The sequence below is a fragment of the Rhinoderma darwinii genome (genome assembly GCF_050947455.1).
Source record: "Rhinoderma darwinii isolate aRhiDar2 chromosome 5 unlocalized genomic scaffold, aRhiDar2.hap1 SUPER_5_unloc_1, whole genome shotgun sequence".
NCBI classification, from domain to species: domain Eukaryota; kingdom Metazoa; phylum Chordata; class Amphibia; order Anura; family Rhinodermatidae; genus Rhinoderma; species Rhinoderma darwinii.
In genome coordinates, this window is record NW_027461765.1 from 79,302 (window position 1) to 102,835 (window position 23,534).

The following is a 23,534-nucleotide window of genomic DNA, read 5'->3' on the forward strand; positions in this document are numbered from 1 at the left end:
TAGCCCAGATAAATAATCCATACACAGACCAGATAAATAGTCCATACATAGCCCAGATAAATAATCCATACACAGACCAGATAAATACTCCATACATAGCCCAGATAAATAATCCATACACAGACCAGATAAATAGTCCATACATAGCCCAGATAAATAATCCATACACAGACCAGATAAATAGTCCATACATAGCCCAGATAAATAATCCGTACACAGACCAGATAAATACTCCATACATAGCCCAGATAAATACTCCATACATAGCCCAGATAAATAATATATACATAGCCCAGATAAATACTCCATACATAGCCCAGATAAATACTCCATACACAGACCAGATAAATAGTCCATACATAGCCCAGATAAATAATCCATACACAGACCAGATAAATAGTCCATACATAGCCCAGATAAGTAATCCATACACAGACCAGATAAATACTCCATACATAGCCCAGATAAATAATCCATACACAGACCAGATAAATAGTCCATACATAGCCCAGATAAATAATCCATACACAGACCAGATAAATAGTCCATACATAGCCCAGATAAATAATCCATACACAGACCAGATAAATACTCCATACATAGCCCAGATAAATACTCCATACATAGCCCAGATAAATACTCCATACATAGCCCAGATAATTAGTCCATACACAGTCCAGATAAATAGTCCATACATAGCCCAGATAAATAGTCCATACACAGACCAGATAAATAATCCATACATAGTCCAGATAAATACTCCATACATAGCCCAGATAAATACTCCATACATATCCCAGATAAATACTCCATACACAGACCAGATAAATAATCCATACATAGCTCAGATAAATACTCCATACATATCCCAGATAAATACTCCATACATAGCCCAGATAAATAGTCCATACGTATCCCAGATAAATACTCAATACATATCCCAGATAAATAATCTATACATAGCCCAGATAAATACTCCATACATAGCCCAGATAAATAATCCATACATAGCCCAGATAAATACTCCATACATAGCCCAGATAAATACTCCATACATATCCCATATAAATACTCCATACACAGACCAGATAAGTAATCCATACATATCCCAGATAAATACTCCATACACAGACCAGATAAATAATCCATACATAGCCCAGATAAATACTCCATACATAGCCCAGATAAATAATCCATACATAGCCCACATAAATAGTCCATACATAGCCCAGATAAATAGTCCATACATAGCCCAGATAAATACTCCTTACATAGTCCAGATAAATAATCCATACATAGCCCAGATAAATACTCCATACATAGCCCAGATAAATACTCCATACATAGCCCAGATAAATACTCCATACATAGCCAAGATAAATACTCCATACATAGCCCAGATAAATACTCCATACATAGCCCAGATAAATAATCCATACATAGTCCAGATAAATAGTCCATACATAGTCCAGATAAATAATCCATACATAGTCCAGATAAATACTCCATACATAGCCCAGATAAATAGTCCATACATAGCCCAGATAAATACTCCATACATAGCCCAGATAAATAGTCCATACATAGCCCAGATAAATAATCCATACATAGCCCAGATAAATACTCCATACATAGCCCAGATAAATACTACATACATATCCCAGATAAATAGTCCATACATAGCCCAGATAAAAAGTCCATACATAGCCCAGATAAATAATCCATACATAGCCCAGATAAATACTCCATATATATCCCAGATAAATACTCCATACATATCCCAGATAAATACTCAATACATATCCCAGATAAATAATCTATACATAGCCCAGATAAATACTCCATACACAGACCAGATAAATACTCCATACATAGCCCAGATAAATACTCCATACATATCCCAGATAAATACTCAATACATATCCCAGATAAATAATCTATACATAGCCCAGATAAATACTCCATACATAGCTCAGATAAATAATCCATACATAGCCCAGATAAATACTCCATACATAGCCCAGATAAATACTCCATACATATCCCAGATAAATAGTCCATACACAGACCAGATAAATAATCCATACATAGCCCAGATAAATACTCCATACATAGCCCAGATAAATAATCCATACTTAGCCCAGATAAATAGTCCATACATAGCCCAGATAAATAGTCCATACATAGCCCAGATAAATAGTCCATACATAGCCCAGATAAATACTCCATACATAGCCCAGATAAATACTCCATACATAGCCCAGATAAATACTCCATACATAGCCCAGATAAATAATATATACATAGCCCAGATAAATACTCCATACATAGCCCAGATAAATAGTCCATACATAGCCCAGATAAATAATCCATACACAGACCAGATAAATAGTCCATACATAGCCCAGATAAATAATCCATACACAGACCAGATAAATACTCCATACATATCCCAGATAAATACTCAATACATATCCCAGATAAATAATCTATACATAGCCCAGATAAATACTCCATACATAGCCCAGATAAATAATCCATACATAGCCCAGATAAATACTCCATACATAGCCCAGATAAATACTCCATACATATCCCAGATAAATAGTCCATACACAGACCAGATAAATAATCCATACATAGCCCAGATAAATACTCCATACATAGCCCAGATAAATAATCCATACATAGCCCAGATAAATAGTCCATACATAGCCCAGATAAATAGTCCATACATAGCCCAGATAAATAGTCCATACATAGCCCAGATAAATAGTCCATACATAGCCCAGATAAATACTCCATACATAGCCCAGATAAATACTCCATACATAGCCCAGATAAATAATATATACATAACCCAGATAAATACTCCATACATAGCCCAGATAAATACTCCATACACAGACCAGATAAATAGTCCATACATAGCCCAGATAAATAATCCATACACAGACCAGATAAATAGTCCATACATAGCCCAGATAAATAATCCATACACAGACCAGATAAATACTCCATACATAGCCCAGATAAATAATCCATACACAGACCAGATAAATAGTCCATACATAGCCCAGATAAATAATCCATACACAGACCAGATAAATAGTCCATACATAGCCCAGATAAATAATCCGTACACAGACCAGATAAATACTCCATACATAGCCCAGATAAATACTCCATACATAGCCCAGATAAATACTCCATACATAGCCCAGATAAATACTCCATACATAGCCCAGATAAATACTCAATACATATCCCAGATAAATACTCCATACATAGCCCAGATAAATACTCCATACATAGCCCAGATAAATAGTGCATACATAGCCCAGATAAATAATCCATACATAGCCCAGATAAATAGTCCATACATAGTCCAGATAAATACTCCATACATAGCCCAGATAAATACTCCATACATAGCCCAGATAAATAATCCATACATAGCCCAGATAAATAGTCCATACATAGTCCAGATAAATACTCCATACATATCCCAGATAAATACTCCATACATAGCCCAGCTAAATACTCCATACATAGCCCAGATAAATAGTCCATACATAGTCCAGATAAATACTCCATACATAGCCCAGATAAATAATCCATACATAGCCCAGATAAATAATCCATACATAGCCCAGATAAATACTCCATACATAGCCCAGATAAATACTCCATACATAGCCCAGATAAATAGTGCATACATAGCCCAGATAAATACTCCATACATAGACCAGATAAATAATCCATACACAGACCAGATAAATACTCCATACATAGTCCAGATAAATACTCCATACATTGTCCAGATAAATACTCCATACATATCCCAGATAAATACTCCATATATAGCCCAGATAAATAGTCCATACATAGTCCAGATAAATACTCCATACATAGTCCAGATAAATACTCCATACATAGCCCAGATAAATACTCCATACATAGCCCAAATAAATACTCCATACATAGCCCAGATAAATACTCCATACATATCCCAGATAAATACTCCATACATAGTCCAGATAAATAGTGCATACATAGCCCAGATAAATACTCCATACATAGCCCAGATAAATACTCCATACATATCCCAGATAAATACTCCATACATAGCCCAGATAAATAGTCCATACATAGTCCAGATAAATACTCCATACATAGTCCAGATAAATACTCCATACATAGCCCAGATAAATACTCCATACATAGCCCAGATAAATAATCCATCCATAGCCCAGATAAATACTCCATACATAGCCCAGATAAATACTCCATACATAGCCCAGATAAATACTCCATACATAGTCCAGATAAATACTCAATACATAGTCCAGATAAATAGTGCAGAGGATCAGATGGCGCCAAACAGTGGACAAATATATGTCATATACAGTACTTATATAGTTCACACAGCGGCTATTTAGTGCCATACAGTGCCCAGTGACCTACTCGCTCATGGGTAGAAGGGACAGCAGATTCAGGATACTTTGGGTCATGGGGCTCATTTCTTCGGACTCCCGCTATGTAGGGACATTTATAGGGTGAGATAATGTTACATTTCATGCTCATGAATTCACTGATCTCATAGATTTAGATGTAATGTGTGCGGTGGAGTTTGAGGCTGGTCCTATATCAGCACCCCCAGCTGCTATTCCTCAGTATATAATGATCTGGTCTCCCCCTGTATGAAGGTGCGGGGTCTGTGCGGGACGTATAACTGGAACCAGAATGATGATTTCACAACGCCCGAGGGTGACATTGAGAGCAGCTCCTCGGACTTTGCCAATAAGTTCAAGGTTTCTGTCGACTGTCCGGATGTGGGGCCCCGGAGCTTTGACCCCTGCGGGACATACACACAGCACAGGGAGTTTGCTGAGGAAGCTTGTGCTCTGATATCAGGACCGCTGTTTCAGGTACAAATATGTCAGGAATAATCATTCATTTCACTAACAGTCATCAGAACTACATCCATCATCCATCCGCCACAACTACATCCATCATCCATTCACCACAACTACATCCATCATCCATCCACCACAACTACATCCATCATCCATCCACCACAACTACATCCATCATCCATCCACCAGAGCTACATCCATCATCCATCCGCCACAACTACATCCATCATCCATCCACCACAACTACATCCATCATCCATCCACCAGAGCTACATCCATCATCCATCTGCCACAACTACATCCATCATCCATCCACCACAACTACATCCATCATCCATCCACCACAACTACATCCATCATCCATCCACCAGAGCTACATCCATCATCCATCTGCCACAACTACATCCATCATCCATCCACCACAACTACATCCATCATCCATCCACCACAACTACATCCATCCACCAGAACTACATCCATCATCCATCCGCCACAACTACATCCATCATCCATCCACCACAACTACATCCATCATCCATCCACCACAACTACATCCATCCACCATAACTACATCCATCATCCATCCGCCACAACTACATCCATCATCCATCCACCACAACTACATCCATCATCCATCCACCACAACTACATCCATCCACCATAACTACATCCATCATCCATCCACCAGAACTACATCCATCATCCATCCACCAGAACTACATCCATCATCCATCCACCAGAACTACATCCATCATCCATCCGCCACAACTACATCCATCATCCATCCACCACAACTACATCCATCATCCATCCGCCAGAACTACATCCATCATCCATCCACAAGAACTACATCCATCATCCATCCACCAGAACTACATCCATCATCCATCCACCAGAACTACATCCATCATCCATCCACCTGAACTACATCCATCATCCATTCACTAGAACTATATCCATCACCCATCCACCAGAACTACATCCATCATCCATCCACCAGAACTACATCCATCATCCATCCACAAGAACTACATCCATCATCCATCCACCACAACTACATCCATCATCCATCCACCAGAACTACATCCATCATCCATCCACCTGAACTACATCCATCATCCATTCACTAGAACTACATCCATCATCCATTCACTAGAACTACATCCATCATCCATCCACCACAACTACATCCATCATCCATTCACCAGAACTACATCCATCCACCAGAACTACATCATTCCACCAGAACTACATCCATCATCCATTCACCAGAACTACATCCATCATCCATCCACCAGAACTACATCCATCATCCACCAGAGCATCATCCAATGATGTCACACACAAAAACGAAAAACTGGTGGAAAAATCACCTTATCTCTGTTCTTTATTATTGTTATTTATAATTAGTTGTAGTATTATACATTATTATATGTTGTTGTTATTTTTATATTATTATTTACTTGTATTATTATTAGTAGTAGTTGTAATATTATATGTTATTATTAGTAGTAGTTGTAATATTATATGTTATTATTAGTAGTAGTTGTAATATTATATGTTATTATTAGTAGTAGTTGTAATATTATATGTTATTATTAGTAGTAGTTGTAATATTATATGTTATTATTATTAGTAGTAGTTGTAATATTATATGTTATTAGTAGTAGTTGTATTATTATATGTTATTATTATTAGTAGTAGTTGTAATATTATATGTTATTATTAGAAGTAGTTGTAATATTATATTTTATTATTATTAGTAGTTGTAATATTATATGTTATTATTAGTAGTAGTTGTAATATTATATGTTATTATTAGTAGTAGTTGTAATATTATATGTTATTATTAGTAGTAGTTGTAATATTATATGTTATTATTAGTAGTAGTTGTAATATTATATGTTATTATTAGTAGTAGTTGTAATATTATATGTTATTATTAGTAGTAGTTGTAATATTATATGTTATTATTAGTAGTAGTTGTAATATTATATGTTATTATTAGTAGTAGTTGTAATATTATATGTTATTATTAGTAGTAGTTGTAATATTATATGTTATTATTAGTAGTAGTTGTAATATTATATGTTATTATTAGTAGTAGTTGTAATATTATATGTTATTATTATTAGTAGTTGTAATATTATATGTTATTATTAGTAGTAGTTGTAATATTATATGTTATTATTAGTAGTAGTTGTAATATTATATGTTATTATTAGTAGTAGTTGTAATATTATATGTTATTATTAGTAGTAGTTATGGTATTATATGTTGTTAATATATCATTTACTATAATTGTATTCTACGTTATGTTATTATTAGTATTATATGTTATTTTGTAATTATTATTGTATTAGTAGTAGTAATTGTAGTATTTTACGTTGTTATTATTAATATTATACATTCTTATTTATAAATATTGTTACGTATATAATACAATTATGTTTATTCATTATTTTTTGCACTTGTTTTCTGTGGCCCTCAGTCTTGCCATGATGTTGTGGACTGGCGGCCCTTTCACCAGCTCTGCCTGTATGACGTGTGTGGCTGTTCCTCTGGCAAGAACTGTCTGTGCAGTGCTGTATCCTACTACGCCAGGCAATGTGCCCAGGAGGGGGTGGTGGTGTCCTGGAGGAGTGAGACCTTGTGCTGTAAGTCTGACTTTATGTCCCCTCCCCATGTTGTGTGTTCCCCTTCCTGTGTTGGCAGTGCTCCTCCCCGTGTTGTCAGTCCCCCACCCCTCCCTGTGTTGGCAGTCCACCCCTCCCTGTGTTGACAGTGCCCCTCCCTATGTTGGCAGTGCTCCTCCCTGTGTTGTCAGTGCCTCTCCATGGGTTGGCAGTGCCCCTCCCTGTGTTGCTAGTGCCCCTCCCTGTTTTGTCAGTGTCCCACCCTGTTTTGTCTGACCACTCCCTGTGCTGCTAGTGCCCCTCCCTGTTTTGTCACTGCCCCTCCCTGTGTTGTTAGTGCCTCTCCATGGGTTGGCAGTGCCCCTCCCTGTGTTGCTAGTGCCCCTCCCTCTTTTGTCAGTGCCCCTCCCTGTTTTGTCAGTGCCCCCCCTGTTTTGTCAGTGCCCCTCCCTGTTTTGTCTGGCCACTCCCTGTGTGGTCAGTTCCCCGCCAATGTTCCTGTGTTGTCCGTGTCCCTTCCCTGTGGCGGCGGTGTTATGTATTCCTGTATTACAGTGGCCTCTCTCTTTGTGTTGTCAGCACCCACAATCTGTCACCCTGTGAGGTCAGCACCTTTACCCCCTATCGATCTTCTCTACCTTGTGTAGTCAGTGCAGAGGTGTTACTCAGTTCTCCAGCACCCGGGGAAAAGATTCCGTTTGCCCCCCCCCCCTCCAACCCCTTTCCCGACATCTCCTTGCCCCTCGCCATGTTTGCTTTCTCTACCAATCAATGAGATATCATTTTTTTTTCCACCTTTTTATTTATGTAACTCGAGCATAAAAGCATTTGTACATTTTACAAGTGATAAAGTTCTATAAGGGAGTTACCATAACAATAAATTACAAGAAAATATATAAAGAGGTCAGTGCCCGACTGAAAGAGATTATATAACTGAGGCTAATGAGACTATGGTGACATAATGAACAGCCTCCTCTTGTAGATGTGCCACACAGCCCCCTGTAGATAGGGCCGCACAGCCCCCTGTAGATAGTGCCACACACAGCCCCCTGTAGATAGCGCCACACAGTCCCCACACAGCCCCCTGTAGATAGTTCCACACACAGCCCCCTGTAGATAGTGCCACACACAGCCCCCTGTAGATAGCGCCACACACATCCCCCTGTAGATAGCGCCACACAGTCCCCACACAGCCCCCTGTAGAAAGTTCCACACACAGCCCCCTGTAGATAGTGCCACACACAGCCCCCTGTAGATAGTGCCACACACAGCCCCCTGTAGATAGCGCCACACAGATCCCACACAGCCCCCTGCAGATAGTGCCACAAACAGCCCCCTGTAGATAGTGCCACACACAGCCCCCTGTACATGTGCCACACAGCCCCCTGTAGATAGCACCACACAGATCCCACACATCCCCCTGTAGATAGCACCACACAGACCCCACACAGCCCCCTGTAGAAAGTGCAACAAAACCCCTTGTAAATAGTGCCACACAGCCCCCTGTAGAAAGTGCAACAAAACCCCTTGTAAATAGTGCCACACAGCCCCCTGTAGATAGTGCCACACACACCCCTTGTAGATAGCGCCACACCTCCCTGTAAATACTGCCACACACAACCCCGTTGTAGATAGTGCCACACACACCCCCCTTGTAGATAACGCCACACCCCCCTGTAGATAGTGCCACACACCCCCCTGTAGATAGTGCCACACAAGGCCCCTTGTAGACAGTGCCACACACACTCCCCCTGTAGACAGTGCCACACAGCCCCCTTGTAGATAGTGCCACACACCCCCTTGTAGATAGTGCCACACACGGCCCGTTGTAGACAGTGCCACACACTTCCCCTGTAGATAGTGCCACACAGCCCCCTGTAGATAATGCCACACACAGCCCCCTGTAGATAGTGCCACACACAGCCCCCCTGTAGATAATACCACACACAGCCCCCTGTAAATAGTGGCACACACAGCCTCCTTTAGATAGTGCCACACACAGCCTCCTGTAGATAGCGCCACACACAGCCCCCTGTAGATAGTGCCACACAGCCCCCTGTAGATAGTGCCACACACAGCCCCCTGTAGATAGTGCCACACAAGGCCCCTTGTAGACAGTGCCACACACACTCCCCCTATAGACAGTGCCACACAGCCCTCTTGTAGATAGTGCCACACACCCCCTTGTAGATAGTGCCACACACGGCCCGTTGTAGACAGTGCCACACACTTCCCCTGTAGATAGTGCCACACAGCCCCCTGTAGATAATGCCACACACAGCCCCCTGTAGATAGTGCCACACACCGCCCCCCTGTAGATAATACCACACACAGCCCCCTGTAAATAGTGGCACACACAGCCTCCTTTAGATAGTGCCACACACAGCCTCCTGTAGATAGCGCCACACACAGCCCCCTGTAGATAGTGCCACACAGCCCCCTATAGATAGTGCCACACACAGCCCCCTGTAGATAGCGCCAAACACAGCACCCTGTAGATAGTGTCACACACAGCCCCCTGTAGATAGTGCCACACAGCCCCCTGTAGATCGTGCCACATACCCCCCCTTGTAGAAAGCGCCACACAGCCCCCTGTAGATAGTGCCACACACAGCCCCCTGTAGATAGTGCCACACACAGCCCCCTGTAGATAGCGCCAAACACAGCACCCTGTAGATAGTGTCACACACAGCCCCCTGTAGATAGTGCCACACAGCCCCCTGTAGATCGTGCCACATACCCCCCCTTGTAGAAAGCGCCACACATAGCCCCCTATAGATAGTCCCACATACAGCCCCCTATAGATAGTGCCACACAGCCCCCTGTAGATAGTGCCACTCACAGCTCCCTGTAGATAGTGCTACACACAGCCCCCTTGTAGATAATGTGACACACATCACCTTGTAGGTACTGCAAGCCCCCCTGTAAATAGTGCCACACAGCCCCCTCATAGATATTGCCACCCTCCCCTTTGTAGATAGTGCCACACACCTACCCCACCCTGTAGATAGTGCCACACACACCCTCCTGTAAATATCACTACACCCCCCTCCCTGTACATAACACCATTGGGGCACCTTAGTGGAGCCCCTGACGTCACTGTCCATATATGGATATTGACACCAGGAGCTTCCCCAGGAGCGGAATCCCCGGGAAGACTGTCGGCAATGCATTGGCCAGGGATTCCTCCGTGTCTCCCAACTTTCAGGTATCACACAAGAGGGACAATCAATGTGGCGGGCATAACAACACAGTATTATGCCCTCTAGCTGCCCACACACAGTATAATGCCCCCATAGCTGCCCCATATAGCTTGCTTTTAAGCCACACCTCCAATACTGCCCAATCCCCGCCCATATACACCTGTGTCAGCCCACACAGTGTCATGCTCCCATAATGCCTCTCACACAGTATAATGCCAAATAGCTGCCCCTATACAGATTAATGCCCCCAAAGCTGCCCACATACAGTATAATGCCCCCTTAGTAGCCCACATACAGCAGAATGCCCCCTTAGCTGCCCCATAAAGTATAATGCCCCTATAGCTTCCCCATACAGTATAATGCCCCCATAACTGCCCCATACAGTATAATGCTGCCTTAGATGCCCCCATACAGTATAATACCCCCTTAGATGCCCCTTGTGCCACCTAGATAGTGCCACAGTGCCCATGTAGATAGTGCCCCTATATATTGCCACAGTATCCATGTAGATAGTGCCCCTATATTGTGCCACAGTGCCCATGTAGCTAGTGCCACACCTCCCTTGAAGATAGCGCCATCGTCCCTGTAGATAACACTACCCCCTGTAGATAGTGTCATTGGGACTCCCTCTAGGAGCGGAATCCCGAGCCAGAGCATAGGCGGTGATTCCCCTCCTAGATGCTACTTTTTATATATGGACATTGATGTCACTGATGTCTTCTGAACTAATTCTGAAGTAGGGAGCTTACTGTTCCTGGCTTCAGCATTAGTTTCAACTGTATGTGCATCCACTTGACTGTGGGACATACCCCAGGCCATCTGGGATGGTTGGGAGGTATGATTCTGTGCTTCGTTTTGTTTTTCTTCATCCCGCTAAGCTCCTTCTTTGAACTGTCCATGTTCTTCCCTCATTGCCCCCGGCTCATTGTTGTCCCTCCCCTACCGCATGTCCCCCGCTTCTTTTTTCTTGGTATTTCCAGCTATATAAATCTCCTTTTGCTCTCCAGCCGTTCAGTGCTTTGGAGGACAGGTGTACATGGAATGTGCTGCTCCTTGTGAGAAGACGTGTGCTGACCTTCGTATGGCAGATTTGGGATTTTGCCAGGAGCTGGTTGGCTGTGTGGCTGGATGTAACTGTCCGGAAGGATTGGTGCTGGATGACAGTGGACAATGTGTCCGTTCTTCAATGTGTCCATGTCATCATGGAGGACAAACCTATCAACCTGGAAGCACCATCAAGCAAAAGTGCAAAGACTGGTAAGTTAACTGTGAATGGGCACAATGAACTCTAGATCAAAAACCGGAGATCTCCACGTTCTTGGATCTCTGAAAGGAGCTGTCCTGGGTTTAATGTAATGACGTTGCCCTCTATAGACATTATAGCTGACTGCCCTCAGCTCTGAAGATCTCCCCATGGGTTAGGGAAACACCAGATATATTTGCATTCGCAGACATCCAAAAACTCAACTTCTTCTCTAGAACATTAGACAGCGATAGTCACAGGAGGATCTAGAAGTTCTGAGGATCATCATCTGTCATCTCTGGAGATCTCAGCGCTGATAAGTGGTGGCAGAGCAGGTCTAATGCAAAGATGGCATAATCCGTAAGCATCTAAGAAACCAACTACCTAAAGAACTCAATAGATTTAGTGGTAGGCTTAGAGTTTAATGCAGACACCAAGGTCCTAACCTCACCACTTAAAAGGTGTCTCTGCTTTGGACAACCCCTACTTTTTAGGACGGTCCCTTGACTATTAGCTTATCTCAAAGTCTCCCCCCATGCTCGGACCCCCAGCGATCAGCAGTAATCTATGAGGACACCTGACAGTAGGTGTTAAATTTCCATGCAGCGCCACCACAGGAGAAATTAAGCATTACACATTGTCCATTCATATCAATGTGTTGTCTATGTAATACCGGACAGGACAGGTCCTCCAGTGACACTCTATGTAACCGCTCTCAACTCTGACCAAGAGATGAGGATCCTGAACAGTGGACCCCCCTCTATTACCTGAGAATTCCCTTATAGGGTGTATGATAATGGGTTTTCTAAATTAGACAACCTCTTTACGGTAACAAATCATTGGTGGCATGGATTCCTGGCACACTGGTGTCTTTAATGCAGCTGACAAAGATCCATCAGCTTCAGATTTCTATTGATTGCACATGTGTTATATTGTGTTATGTTGATCCAGGGGAAGACAAACAAGACCTCCAATGAACCATCCGCCACATGAGCAGCTGGAGACCCAAACACTTGTCCTACACCGGGGCCCCGGCACACTGTGTTCTCCTTTGTGATGGTCTTTATCTGCAGAGTCCCGGCCATGAACAAGGTGGTGGGAGATGTCTGATGAAATCACCCTATGACCTGTTTACTCTTCCTCACAGGATAGGTTGATTTCATTGAATGTCTCAACCACATGACCACTTTCCATCCATTGCAGAACCTCATAGGAGCTCCATAAGCAGCACAGAAACTTCAGACGATGAGTACAACACAAAAAAATCAAATCCTATACAAAGTCCTACAATGTCGTGAATGAAAGTTGTAAAAGTGGGCACATCCTCCATAATGTAGGGCTAGTTCTCTAGTGTGGGCCGTAGAAGCTGAATGGGGCTCATGGCTCTGAGATAGAAATCTCTTCATGAATTTCTCATGGTTCCTCCACTTCATACTTCTCCTCCGTGGTCTTCTCCTTGGTTATTCTGGTCTTCTTTTCTTCTAGTGTCTGTGTTAATGGTCTATGGAACTGTACAGAGAACAAATGTCTGAAGATGGCTTTCTGTCCTGGTGATTTGGTCTATAATTTTGGGGCTTGTCTGCTCACCTGCGAAAACCTGGAACAAAACCAGAGCTGCCCTGACAGCGGAGACGGGTGTGTGTGTCCAGACGGGACGGTGCTCCTGGTTAGTACCAGCTCATTAGTCAGGGTTACTGGGGTCACTTATAGGGCAGTGTTCACTACGGACCTGACAAGAATAAGGATATCTTCACTATTGGGACACGATAGGAAAAATTTACGTGAATATCATTCTCCTACATTGTCTCACAAGTAAATGTTCCAGCCAATCGTAAGCAGACATTTATTAGTCAGCGTTGTCTCTGCGCTAATGTTTGTCACTTTCTGTAAGATTTACTATATTCATATTATTCCCCTTACAAATGCTACATTTCATTTATTGTTGTCACAGATGGACAGATGTGTTTACCCAGAAGATTGTCCCTGCCACCACCACGGGAAACTCTACCACACAAACGACACCATAACCAAAGACTGTAACACCTGGTAAGAAGACCTGGTGGAAGTGTTCTCACTGACGATGGATATAGAGGATTTAGGAGATGTTCCCTCTAATGATGGATATAGACAATGGTGGAAGTGTTCCCCCTAATGATGGATGTAGAGGCTGGTGGAGATGTTCTCCCTAATGATGGTTGTAGAGGATGGTGGAAATGTTCCCTCTAATGATGGATGTAGAGGCCGGTGGAGATGTTCCCTCTAATGATGGTTGTAGAGGCTGGTGGAAATGTTCCCTCTAATGATGGTTGTAGAGGATGATGGAAATGTTCCCTCTAATGATGGATGTAGAGGCTGGTGGAGGTGTTCCCCCTAATGATGGATGTAGAGGATGGTGGAAATGTTCCCTCTAATGATGGATGTAGAGGCTGGTGGCGGTGTTCCCCCTAATGATGGATGTAGAGGATGGTGGAAATGTTCCCTCTAATGATGGATGTAGAGGCTGGTGGAGGTGTTCCCTCTAATGATGGATGTAGAGGCTGGTGGAAATGTTCCCTCTAATGATGGATGTAGAGGCTGGTGGCGGTGTTCCCCCTAATGTTGGATGTAGAGGATGGTGGAAATGTTCCCTCTAATGATGGTTGTAGAGGATGATGGAGATGTTCCTTCTAATGATGGTTGTAGAGGATGATGGAGATGTTCCCTCTAATGATGGATGTAGAGGCTGGTGGTGGTGTTCCCCCTAATGATGGATGTAGAGGATGATGGAGATGTTCCCTCTAATGATGGATATAGAGGCTGGTGGAGATGTTCCCTCTAATAATGGGTGTAGAGAATGGTGGAGATGTTCCCTCTAATGATGGATGTAGAGGCCGGTGGAGATGTTCCCTCTAATAATGGATGTAGAGGATGATGGATATGTTCCCTCTAATGATGGATGTAGAGGCTGGTGGAGGTGTTCCCCCTAATGATGGATGTAGAAGATGGTGGAAATGTTCCCTCTAATAATGGATGTAGAGGATGGTGTAGATGTTCCCTCTAATGATGGATGTAGAGGCCGGTGGAGATGTTCCCTCTAATGATGGATGTAGAGGCTGGTGGAGGTGTTCCTTCTAATGATGGTTGTAGAGGATGATGGAGATGTTCCCTCTGATGATGGATGTAGAGGCTGGTGGAGATGTTCCCTCTAATGATGAATGTAGAGGCTGGTGGAGGTGTTCCCTCTAATAATGGATGTAGAAGATGGTGGAGATGTTCCCTCTAATGATGGATGTAGAGGCTGGTGGAGGTGTTCCCTCTAATAATGGATGTAGAAGATGGTGGAGATGTTCCCTCTAATGATGGATGTGTAGGATGGTAGAGGTGTTTACGCTAGAGGCCGGTGGAGATGTTTGCTCTAATGAGGAATGTAAAGGCTGGTGGAGGGGTTCACTCTAATTATGGATGTAGAGGATTGTGGAGATGTTCCTTCGAATAATGGATGTAGAAGCTGGTGAAAGTATCCGCTCTAATTATAGATGAAGAGGCTGGTGGAGTTGTTCTCTCTGAGAATGAAAGTAGAGGCTGGTGGAGATGGTCCCTCTAATAATGTATGTAAAGGGTGATGGAGATGTTCTCTCAAATGATGGATGTAGAGGCTGGTGGAGGTGTTCCCTCTAATGATGGATGAAGAGGCTGGTGGAGGTGTTCCCTCTAATGATGGATGTAGAGGCTGGTGAAGGTGTTTCCTCTAATGATGGATGAAGAGGCTAGTGGAGGTGTTCCCTCTAATGATGGATGTAGAGGCTGGTGAAGGTGTTTCCTCTAATCATGGATGAAGAGGCTGGTGGAGGTGTTCCCTCTAATGATGGATGTAGAGGCTGGTGAAGATGTTCCCTCTAATGATGGATGAAGAGGCTGGTGGAGATGTTCCCACTACTGATGGATGTAGAGGATGGTGGAGGTGTTCCCTCTAATCATGGATGAAGAGGCTGGTGAAGGTGTTTCCTCTAATCATGGATGTAGAGGATGATGGAGGTGTTCCCTCTAATGATGAATGCAGAGGATGGTGGAGGTGTTCCCTCTAATAAACGATGTCGACGATGGTGGAGATGTTCCCACTACTGATGGATGTAGAGGATGGTGGAGGTGTTCCCTCTAATGATAGATGTATAGGATGATGGAGGTGTTCCCTCTTTTAATGAATGTATAGGCTGGTGAAGGTGTTTCTTATAAAGGACGGTGGAGATGTTTCCTCCAATGATGAATCATGGAGATGTTCCATCTAATTATGAATGTAGAGTCTGGTGGAGATGTTACCTCTAATGTTGGATGTAGAGGATGATGGAGATATTACCTCTGATGATGAATGTAGAGGATGATGGAGATGCACCCTCTAATGATGGATGTAGAGGATGGTGTAGATGTTCCCTCTGATGATGGATGTAGAGGATGATGGAGATGTTCCCTCTAATGTTGGATGTAGAGGCTGGAGGAGGTGTTTCCTCTAATAATGAATATAGAGGCTGATCATTATCCACCTGATCCTCAGTTTGGTGGATTTGTCATCTTATAGCCAGGTGTTGAGTTGGTTAGGTGAGGGTCAGGTATGAAGCCATGAGATCGGCAGTCCAAGGACTTCTGTACCGATCCCCACACGGTTAATGGTGCGGGACACTTATGGGGACACAATTTATATCAGCTGAAGGACATGTTCATGACATTGTGTCTCCTTCGCAGCAACATCATTATTGTCATGATTCCCGTATATATCTCTATTAATGCTCTTGGCTCCCTCTCTTGCAGTGTGTGTAAGAACCGGCGATGGCAATGTACTAATTACCAATGTGCCGGAATCTGCACCGCCACCGGGGATCCCCATTACATCACATTTGATGGCCGTTCCTTCACCTTCCTGGGGGATTGTCAGTATGTTCTGGCCAGAGAGAATGATGGGCTTTTCACTGTCACGGCTGAGAATGTTCCGTGTGGCAGCAGTGGAATTACCTGCACCAAATCTGTGGTTGTGATGATTGGAAACACAATTGTTCATCTGCTGAGAGGTTGGTTTTAGTAGTAGTAATAGGGGTAGTGGTGATTTTAGTAGTGGTTGTAGGGGTGGGAGTAGTAATAGTAGTGGTTGTTGGGGTGGTGGCGTTCGTAGTCGTAGTGGCAGTGGTTGTAGGGGTAGTGGTGGTAGTAGTAGTGTTAGTGGTTGTAGAGGTGGCGGTGGTAGTAATGGTGGTTGTGGTGTCTGTAGGAGTAGTAGTGGTGGTGGTGGTAATTGTAGTGGTTATAGGGGTAGTAGTGATGGTAGTAGCAGTGGCAGGGGTTCGTGGTGGTTGTGGTGGTGATAGTAGTTGTAGCTGTAGTAACAGTAGTAGTAAAGGTGGTAGGAGTAGTGGTGGCATTTGCAGTGGTGGTAGTGGTTATAGAGGTAGTGGTGATTTGAAGTAGTAATGGTGGTGGTTCGTAGTAGTATTTGTAGAGGTTAGTGGTGGTGTTAGTAGTAATAGTGGTGGTAGTGGTTGGAGCGTTAATAGTAGTGGTGTTAGTTGTAGGAGTGGTGGTAGTAGTGGTAGTGGTTCTAGGGGTAGTAGCGGTAGCAACAGTAGTGGTGGTGGTGGCAGTAGTGGTTGTTGGGGTAGTGGTGGAGGTGGTAGTGGTTGTAGGGGTAGTAGTGGTGGTAGTAGTAGCAGCGATGGTAGTGGTTGTAGGTATTGTAATGGTTGTAGGGGTAGAGGTGGAGGTGGTAGTAGTGGTTGTAGAGGTAGAGGTGGTAGTAGTGGTTGTAGGGGTAGAGGTGTAGGTGGTAGTAGTGGTTGTACGGTTAGAGGTGGAGGTGGTTGTAGGGGTAGAGGTGGAGGTGGTAGTAGCGGTTGTAAGGGTAGAGGTGGAGGTGGTAGTAGTGGTTGTAGGGGTAGAGGTGGAAGTGGTAGTAGTGGTTGTAGGGGTAGAGGTGGAGGTGGTAGTAGTGGCTGTAGGGGTAAAGTTGGAGGTGGAGGTTGAGGTGGTGGTAGTGGTTGTAGGGGTAGAGGTGAAGGTGGAAGCAGTGGTTGTAGGGGTAGAGGTGGAGGTGGTAGTAGTGGTTGTATGGGTAGAGGTGGAGGTGGTAGTAGTGGTTGTATGGGTAGAGGTGGAGGTGGTAGCAGTGGTTGTAGAGGTAGGGGTAGAGGTGGAGGTGGTAGTAGTGGTTGTAGGGGTAGAGATGGAGGTGGTAGTAGTGGTTGTAGGGGTAGAGGTGGAGGTGGTCGTAGTCGTGGTAGGGGTAGAGGTGGAGGTGGGGAGGTGGTAGTAGGGGTAGAGGTGGAGGTGGTAGTAGTGGTTGTAGGGGTAGAGGTGGAGGTGGTAGCAGTGAAGGTGGAGGTGGTAGCAGTGGTTGTAGGGGTAGAGGTGTAGGTGGTAGTAGTGGTTGTAGGGGTAGAGGTGGAGGTGATAGTAGTGGTTGTAGGGGTAGAGGTGGAGGTGGTAGCAGTGGTTGAAGAGGTGGAGGTGGAGGTGATAGTAGTGGTTGTAGGGGTATAGGTGGAGGTGGTAGTATTGGTTGTAGGGGTAGTGGGGGAGGTGGTAGTAGTGGTTGTAGGGGTAGAGGTGGAGGTGGTAGTAATGGTTGTAGGGATGGAGGTGGTAGTAGTGGCTTTAGGGGTAGAGGTGGAGGTGGTAGTAGTGGCTTTAGGGGTAGAGGTGGTTGTAGGGGTAGAGTTGGAGGTGGTAGTAGTGGTTGTAGGGGTACAGGTGTAGGTGGTAGTAGTGGTTGTAGGGGTAGAGGTGGAGGTGGCAGTAGTGGCTTTAGGGGTACCGGTGTAGGTGGTAGTAGTGGTTGTAGGGGTAGAGGTGGAGGTGGTTGTAGGGGTGGTGGTGGAGGTGGTAGTAGCAGTTGTAGGGATGGAGGTGGTAGTAGTAGCTTTAGGGGTAGAGGTGTAGGTGGTAGTAGTGGTTGTAGGGGTAGAGGTGGAGGTGGTTGTAGGGGCGGTGGTGGAGGTGGTAGTAGTGGTTGTAGGGGTAGAGGTGGTAGTAGTGGTTGTAGGGGTAGGAGTAGAGGTGGTAGTAGTGGTTGTAGGGTTAGAGGTGGAGGTGGTAGTAGTGGCTTTAGGGGTAGAGGTGTAGGTAGTAGTAGTGGTTGTAGGGGTAGAGGTGGAAGTGGTTGTAGGGGTGGAGGTGGTTGTAGGGGTAGATGTGTAGGTGGTAGTAGTGGCTTTAGGGGTAGAGGTGTAGGTGGTAGTAGTGGTTGTAGGGGTAGAGGTGGAGGTGGTTGTAGGGGTAGAGGTGTAGGTGGTAGTAGTGGTTGTAGGGGTAGAGGTGGAGGTGGTATTAGTGGTTGTAGGGGTATAGGTGGAGGTGGAGGTGGTAGTAGTGATTGTAGGGGTAGAGGTGGAGGTGGAAGTAGTGGCTTTAGGGGTAGAGGTGGAGGTGGTAGTAGTGACTTTAGGGGTAGAGGTGGTAGTAGTGGTTGTAGGGGTAGAGGTGGTAGTAGTGGTTGTAGGGGTAGAGATGGTAGTAGTGGTTGTAGGGGTAGAGATGGTAGTAGTGGTTGTAGGGGTAGAGGTGGTAGTAGTGGTTGTAGGGGTAGAGGTGGTAGTAGTGGTTGTAGGGGTAGAGGTGGTAGTAGTGGTTGTAGGGGTAGAGGTGGTAGTAGTGGTTGTAGGGGTAGAGATGGTAGTAGTGACTTTAGGGGTAGAGGTGGTAGTAGTGGTTGTAGGGGTAGAGGTGGTAGTAGTGGTTGTAGGGGTAGAGGTGGTAGTAGTGGTTGTAGGGGTAGAGATGGTAGTAGTGGTTGTAGGGGTAGAGGTGGTAGTAGTGGTTGTAGGGGTAGAGATGGTAGTAGTGGTTGTAGGGGTAGAGGTGGTAGTTGTGGTTGTAGGGGTAGAGGTGGTAGTAGTGTTTGTAGGGGTAGAGGTGGTAGTAGTGGTTGTAGGGGTAGAGATGGTAGTAGTGGTTGTAGGGGTAGAGATGGTAGTAGTGGTTGTAGGGGTAGAGGTGGTAGTAGTGGTTGTAGGGGTAGAGATGGTAGTAGTGGTTGTAGGGGTAGAGGTGGTAGTAGTGGTTGTAGGGGTAGAGGTGGTAGTAGTGGTTGTAGGGGTAGAGGTGGTAGTAGTGGTTGTAGGGGTAGAGGTGGTAGTAGTGGTTGTAGGGGTAGAGATGGTAGTAGTGGTTGTAGGGGTAGAGGTGGTAGTAGTGGTTTTAGGGGTAGAGGTGGTAGTAGTGGTTGTAGGGGTAGAGGTGGTAGTAGTGGTTGTAGGGGTAGAGGTGGTAGTAGTGGTTGTAGGGGTAGAGATGGTAGTAGTGGTTGTAGGGGTAGAGGTGGTAGTAGTGGTTGTAGGGGTAGAGGTGGTAGTAGTGGTTGTAGGGGTAGAGGTGGTAGTAGTGGTTGTAGGGGTAGAGATGGTAGTAGTGGTTGTAGGGGTAGAGATGGTAGTAGTGGTTGTAGGGGTAGAGGTGGTAGTAGTGGTTGTAGGGGTAGAGATGGTAGTAGTGGTTGTAGGGGTAGAGGTGGTAGTAGTGGTTGTAGGGGTAGAGGTGGTAGTAGTGGTTGTAGGGGTAGAGGTGGTAGTAGTGGTTGTAGGGGTAGAGATGGTAGTAGTGGTTGTAGGGGTAGAGGTGGTAGTAGTGGTTGTAGGGGTAGAGGTGGTAGTAGTGGTTGTAGGGGTAGAGATGGTAGTAGTGGTTGTAGGGGTAGAGATGGTAGTAGTGGTTGTAGGGGTAGAGGTGGTAGTAGTGGTTGTAGGGGTAGAGATGGTAGTAGTGGTTGTAGGGGTAGAGGTGGTAGTAGTGGTTGTAGGGGTAGAGATGGTAGTAGTGGTTGTAGGGGTAGAGATGGTAGTAGTGGTTGTAGGGGTAGAGATGGTAGTAGTGGTTGTAGGGGTAGAGGTGGTAGTAGTGGTTGTAGGGGTAGAGATGGTAGTAGTGGTTGTAGGGGTAGAGGTGGTAGTAGTGGTTGTAGGGGTAGAGGTGGTAGTAGTGGTTGTAGGTGTAGAGATGGTAGTAGTGGTTGTAGGGGTAGAGATGGTAGTAGTGGTTGTAGGGGTAGAGGTGGTAGTAGTGGTTGTAGGGGTAGAGGTGGTAGTAGTGGTTGTAGGTGTAGAGGTGGTAGTAGTGGTTGTAGGGGTAGAGGTGGTAGTAGTGGTTGTAGGGGTAGAGATGGTAGTAGTGGTTGTAGGGGTAGAGATGGTAGTAGTGGTTGTAGGGGTAGAGGTGGTAGTAGTGGTTGTAGGGGTAGAGGTGGTAGTAGTGGTTGTAGGGGTAGAGATGGTAGTAGTGGTTGTAGGGGTAGAGATGGTAGTAGTGGTTGTAGGGGTAGAGGTGGTAGTAGTGGTTGTAGGGGTAGAGGTGGTAGTAGTGGTTGTAGTGGTTGTAGGGGTAGAGATGGTAGTAGTGGTTGTAGGGGTAGAGGTGGTAGTAGTGGTTGTAGGGGTAGAGGTGGAGCTATTAGTGTCCCTGGATGAGAAGCTAAGTGATCAGTGATGGTCAGTTGTGCAGGGACAGAGGTCACTGTGGTTTTCACATCTACAAAACGTAGGGTCCACCGATAGATGTTAATAGAGTATACAGGGCCCGATAGCAGAGGGAGGGGCCCCTACCTTATTTATAGCTGATGACGGATAAGTGATGGATAAATTCAGTCCTGCACTTTCTCGCCTTTCTCTTCCCCATTCTTTGCAGATGCAGAGAGCAGCCGGTGATAATTCTGGGCAGAGGGGCTTTGCCAGACCCTGACAACCTCACAATGACCATTGCTGTGTCTAGAATGAGCCTTTATAATGTATCACCCTTTATCTGCAGGTCAAGAGGTCATGGTGAACGGTGCAGCTGTGCGGCTCCCCAAAATGTATAGTGGGAATGGGATTATCCTTGATCAGGCCGGATTATTCACCATCCTCATCGCACACCTTGGACTGACAGTTCTGTGGGACGGAGGTGAGAACACGATGACCCCATACTCTAACTTATTAACCCTTCATCAGACAAAAACATTGTTACACTGCCGTAGTCAACTCCAGTTCTCTCTACACTATGGCAGTTTTCACATTGACCACTAGAGGGACACACACAAGAGACTTCCTGTATTCTACATCTCACTTTCTAGCATGCTGTAAAGGCTGAATGCTGTGGGATTATCTGACAGAGCCTGGTACATGATTCTCATCTTCATTGTATTTCACTGTGTAGTATATAACATTGAGGATGGTTCAATCATACAGAAAGAAGATGGACACAGATCACTAGGACCTGAGGTGTATATACCACATGGGCAGCCTCATCCCTCTTCTACGTTGGTGGGGTCATTCTGTTCAGGGCTCACGTCCTCCACAGTCAGCACAGTAATACCACAAACAGGGATGGGAAACTGGCTGAAGGGTTTAGTCCTTAAAGGATTGCCGGACATTAGATCCTGGTCACCAAAGGCCAGAGTTCCTCCTCTATGGACACCTCTTCACACTGGCTCTCCATTATACCCCCACCCCCTCAGGTACCCGTGTCTACATCAAACTAGACCCTGTTTTCAGTGGCCGCGTCAGTGGATTATGTGGGAACTTTGATGGCGACACAGAAAATGACTTCACCAGTCGTCAGGGGATCATCGAACCCACCTCAGACTTGTTTGGAAACAGCTGGAGAATGAGCCTCCTGTGCCCCGAGGTTCACAGTGATGACTTTGAGCACCCATGCACGGTATACAACCCTCAGTATTGTGTAACCACTGCAGACTTCCCTCAGTAGATCTTGGGGGTTATGTACATAGATGTCCATTTAACTATTCGTGTGTACTCCCTCATCTCCCAGGAGAACAGTCACAGGGTGACCTGGGCCAGGAAGAGTTGTGGCGTGCTCTTGCAGCCGCAGTTTGCTCCATGTCACCAGGAGGTGCCGTGCCGGCATTACTATGACTGGTGTGTGTATGACGCCTGTGGGTAGGTAATGGTGGCATGTTATGGGTATCATATAAACGTTCTCCTCACCTCTGCCGACTCATCTTCTCTACTTTTTCCAGATGTGACTCTGGTGGAGACTGCGAGTGTCTCTGCACAGCCATTGCCACCTACGTGGAGGAATGTAACCAGCGAGGGGTCTACATCCGCTGGAGGTCGCAGGACTTGTGTCGTAGGTGTCTCCACATACAGTAGTAGTTATACTGGGCAGATTTAAGATCCTGAGTCATCTGAATGCAGTATAATCTGCCTCCCGAGATGTTGGGGCTCCAGTTGTGATTTCTGACCCGATGACCCATCTTCTCCTCCACAGCCATGCAGTGTGACCATGGTCTGGTTTATGAGGCATGTGGTCCGGCTTGCCCTCGGACTTGCAGGAACCTGGGACTGGATCTGGAGCAGCACTGTGCACATCTGTCCTGCGTGGAGGGATGCTTCTGTCCTCAGGGGAAGGTCCTGCATGGTGAGGGGACTGTACAAAGCCGGACGTTAATATATATATATACACACACTGCTTCTAGAGCACAAGGTTTACCAGAATTAAAACATATTATCATGAATATGTTAACTAACAAACTTAGCTCTGCTACATGACCATAATAATCTACTGGGATGAGATCATCATAGAA

The 23,534-nt window shown here is 45.0% G+C and overlaps 1 protein-coding gene across 1 annotated transcript in view; it reads left to right on the plus strand.

The window, feature by feature from the left end:
* The window catches only part of LOC142684354 (SCO-spondin-like), a gene marked incomplete at its 5' end in the record, with an annotated part of 350,250 nt that overhangs the window by 78,285 nt on the left and 248,431 nt on the right, over window positions 1-23,534 (plus strand). Inside the window, 11 exon segments of the mRNA XM_075847515.1 lie at window positions 4,710-4,931; window positions 7,411-7,576; window positions 11,766-12,015; window positions 13,487-13,667; window positions 13,953-14,047; window positions 16,784-17,040; window positions 21,758-21,892; window positions 22,446-22,648; window positions 22,760-22,887; window positions 22,968-23,077; window positions 23,219-23,368. Coding sequence (XP_075703630.1) covers window positions 4,710-4,931; window positions 7,411-7,576; window positions 11,766-12,015; window positions 13,487-13,667; window positions 13,953-14,047; window positions 16,784-17,040; window positions 21,758-21,892; window positions 22,446-22,648; window positions 22,760-22,887; window positions 22,968-23,077; window positions 23,219-23,368 — 1,897 coding nt within the window.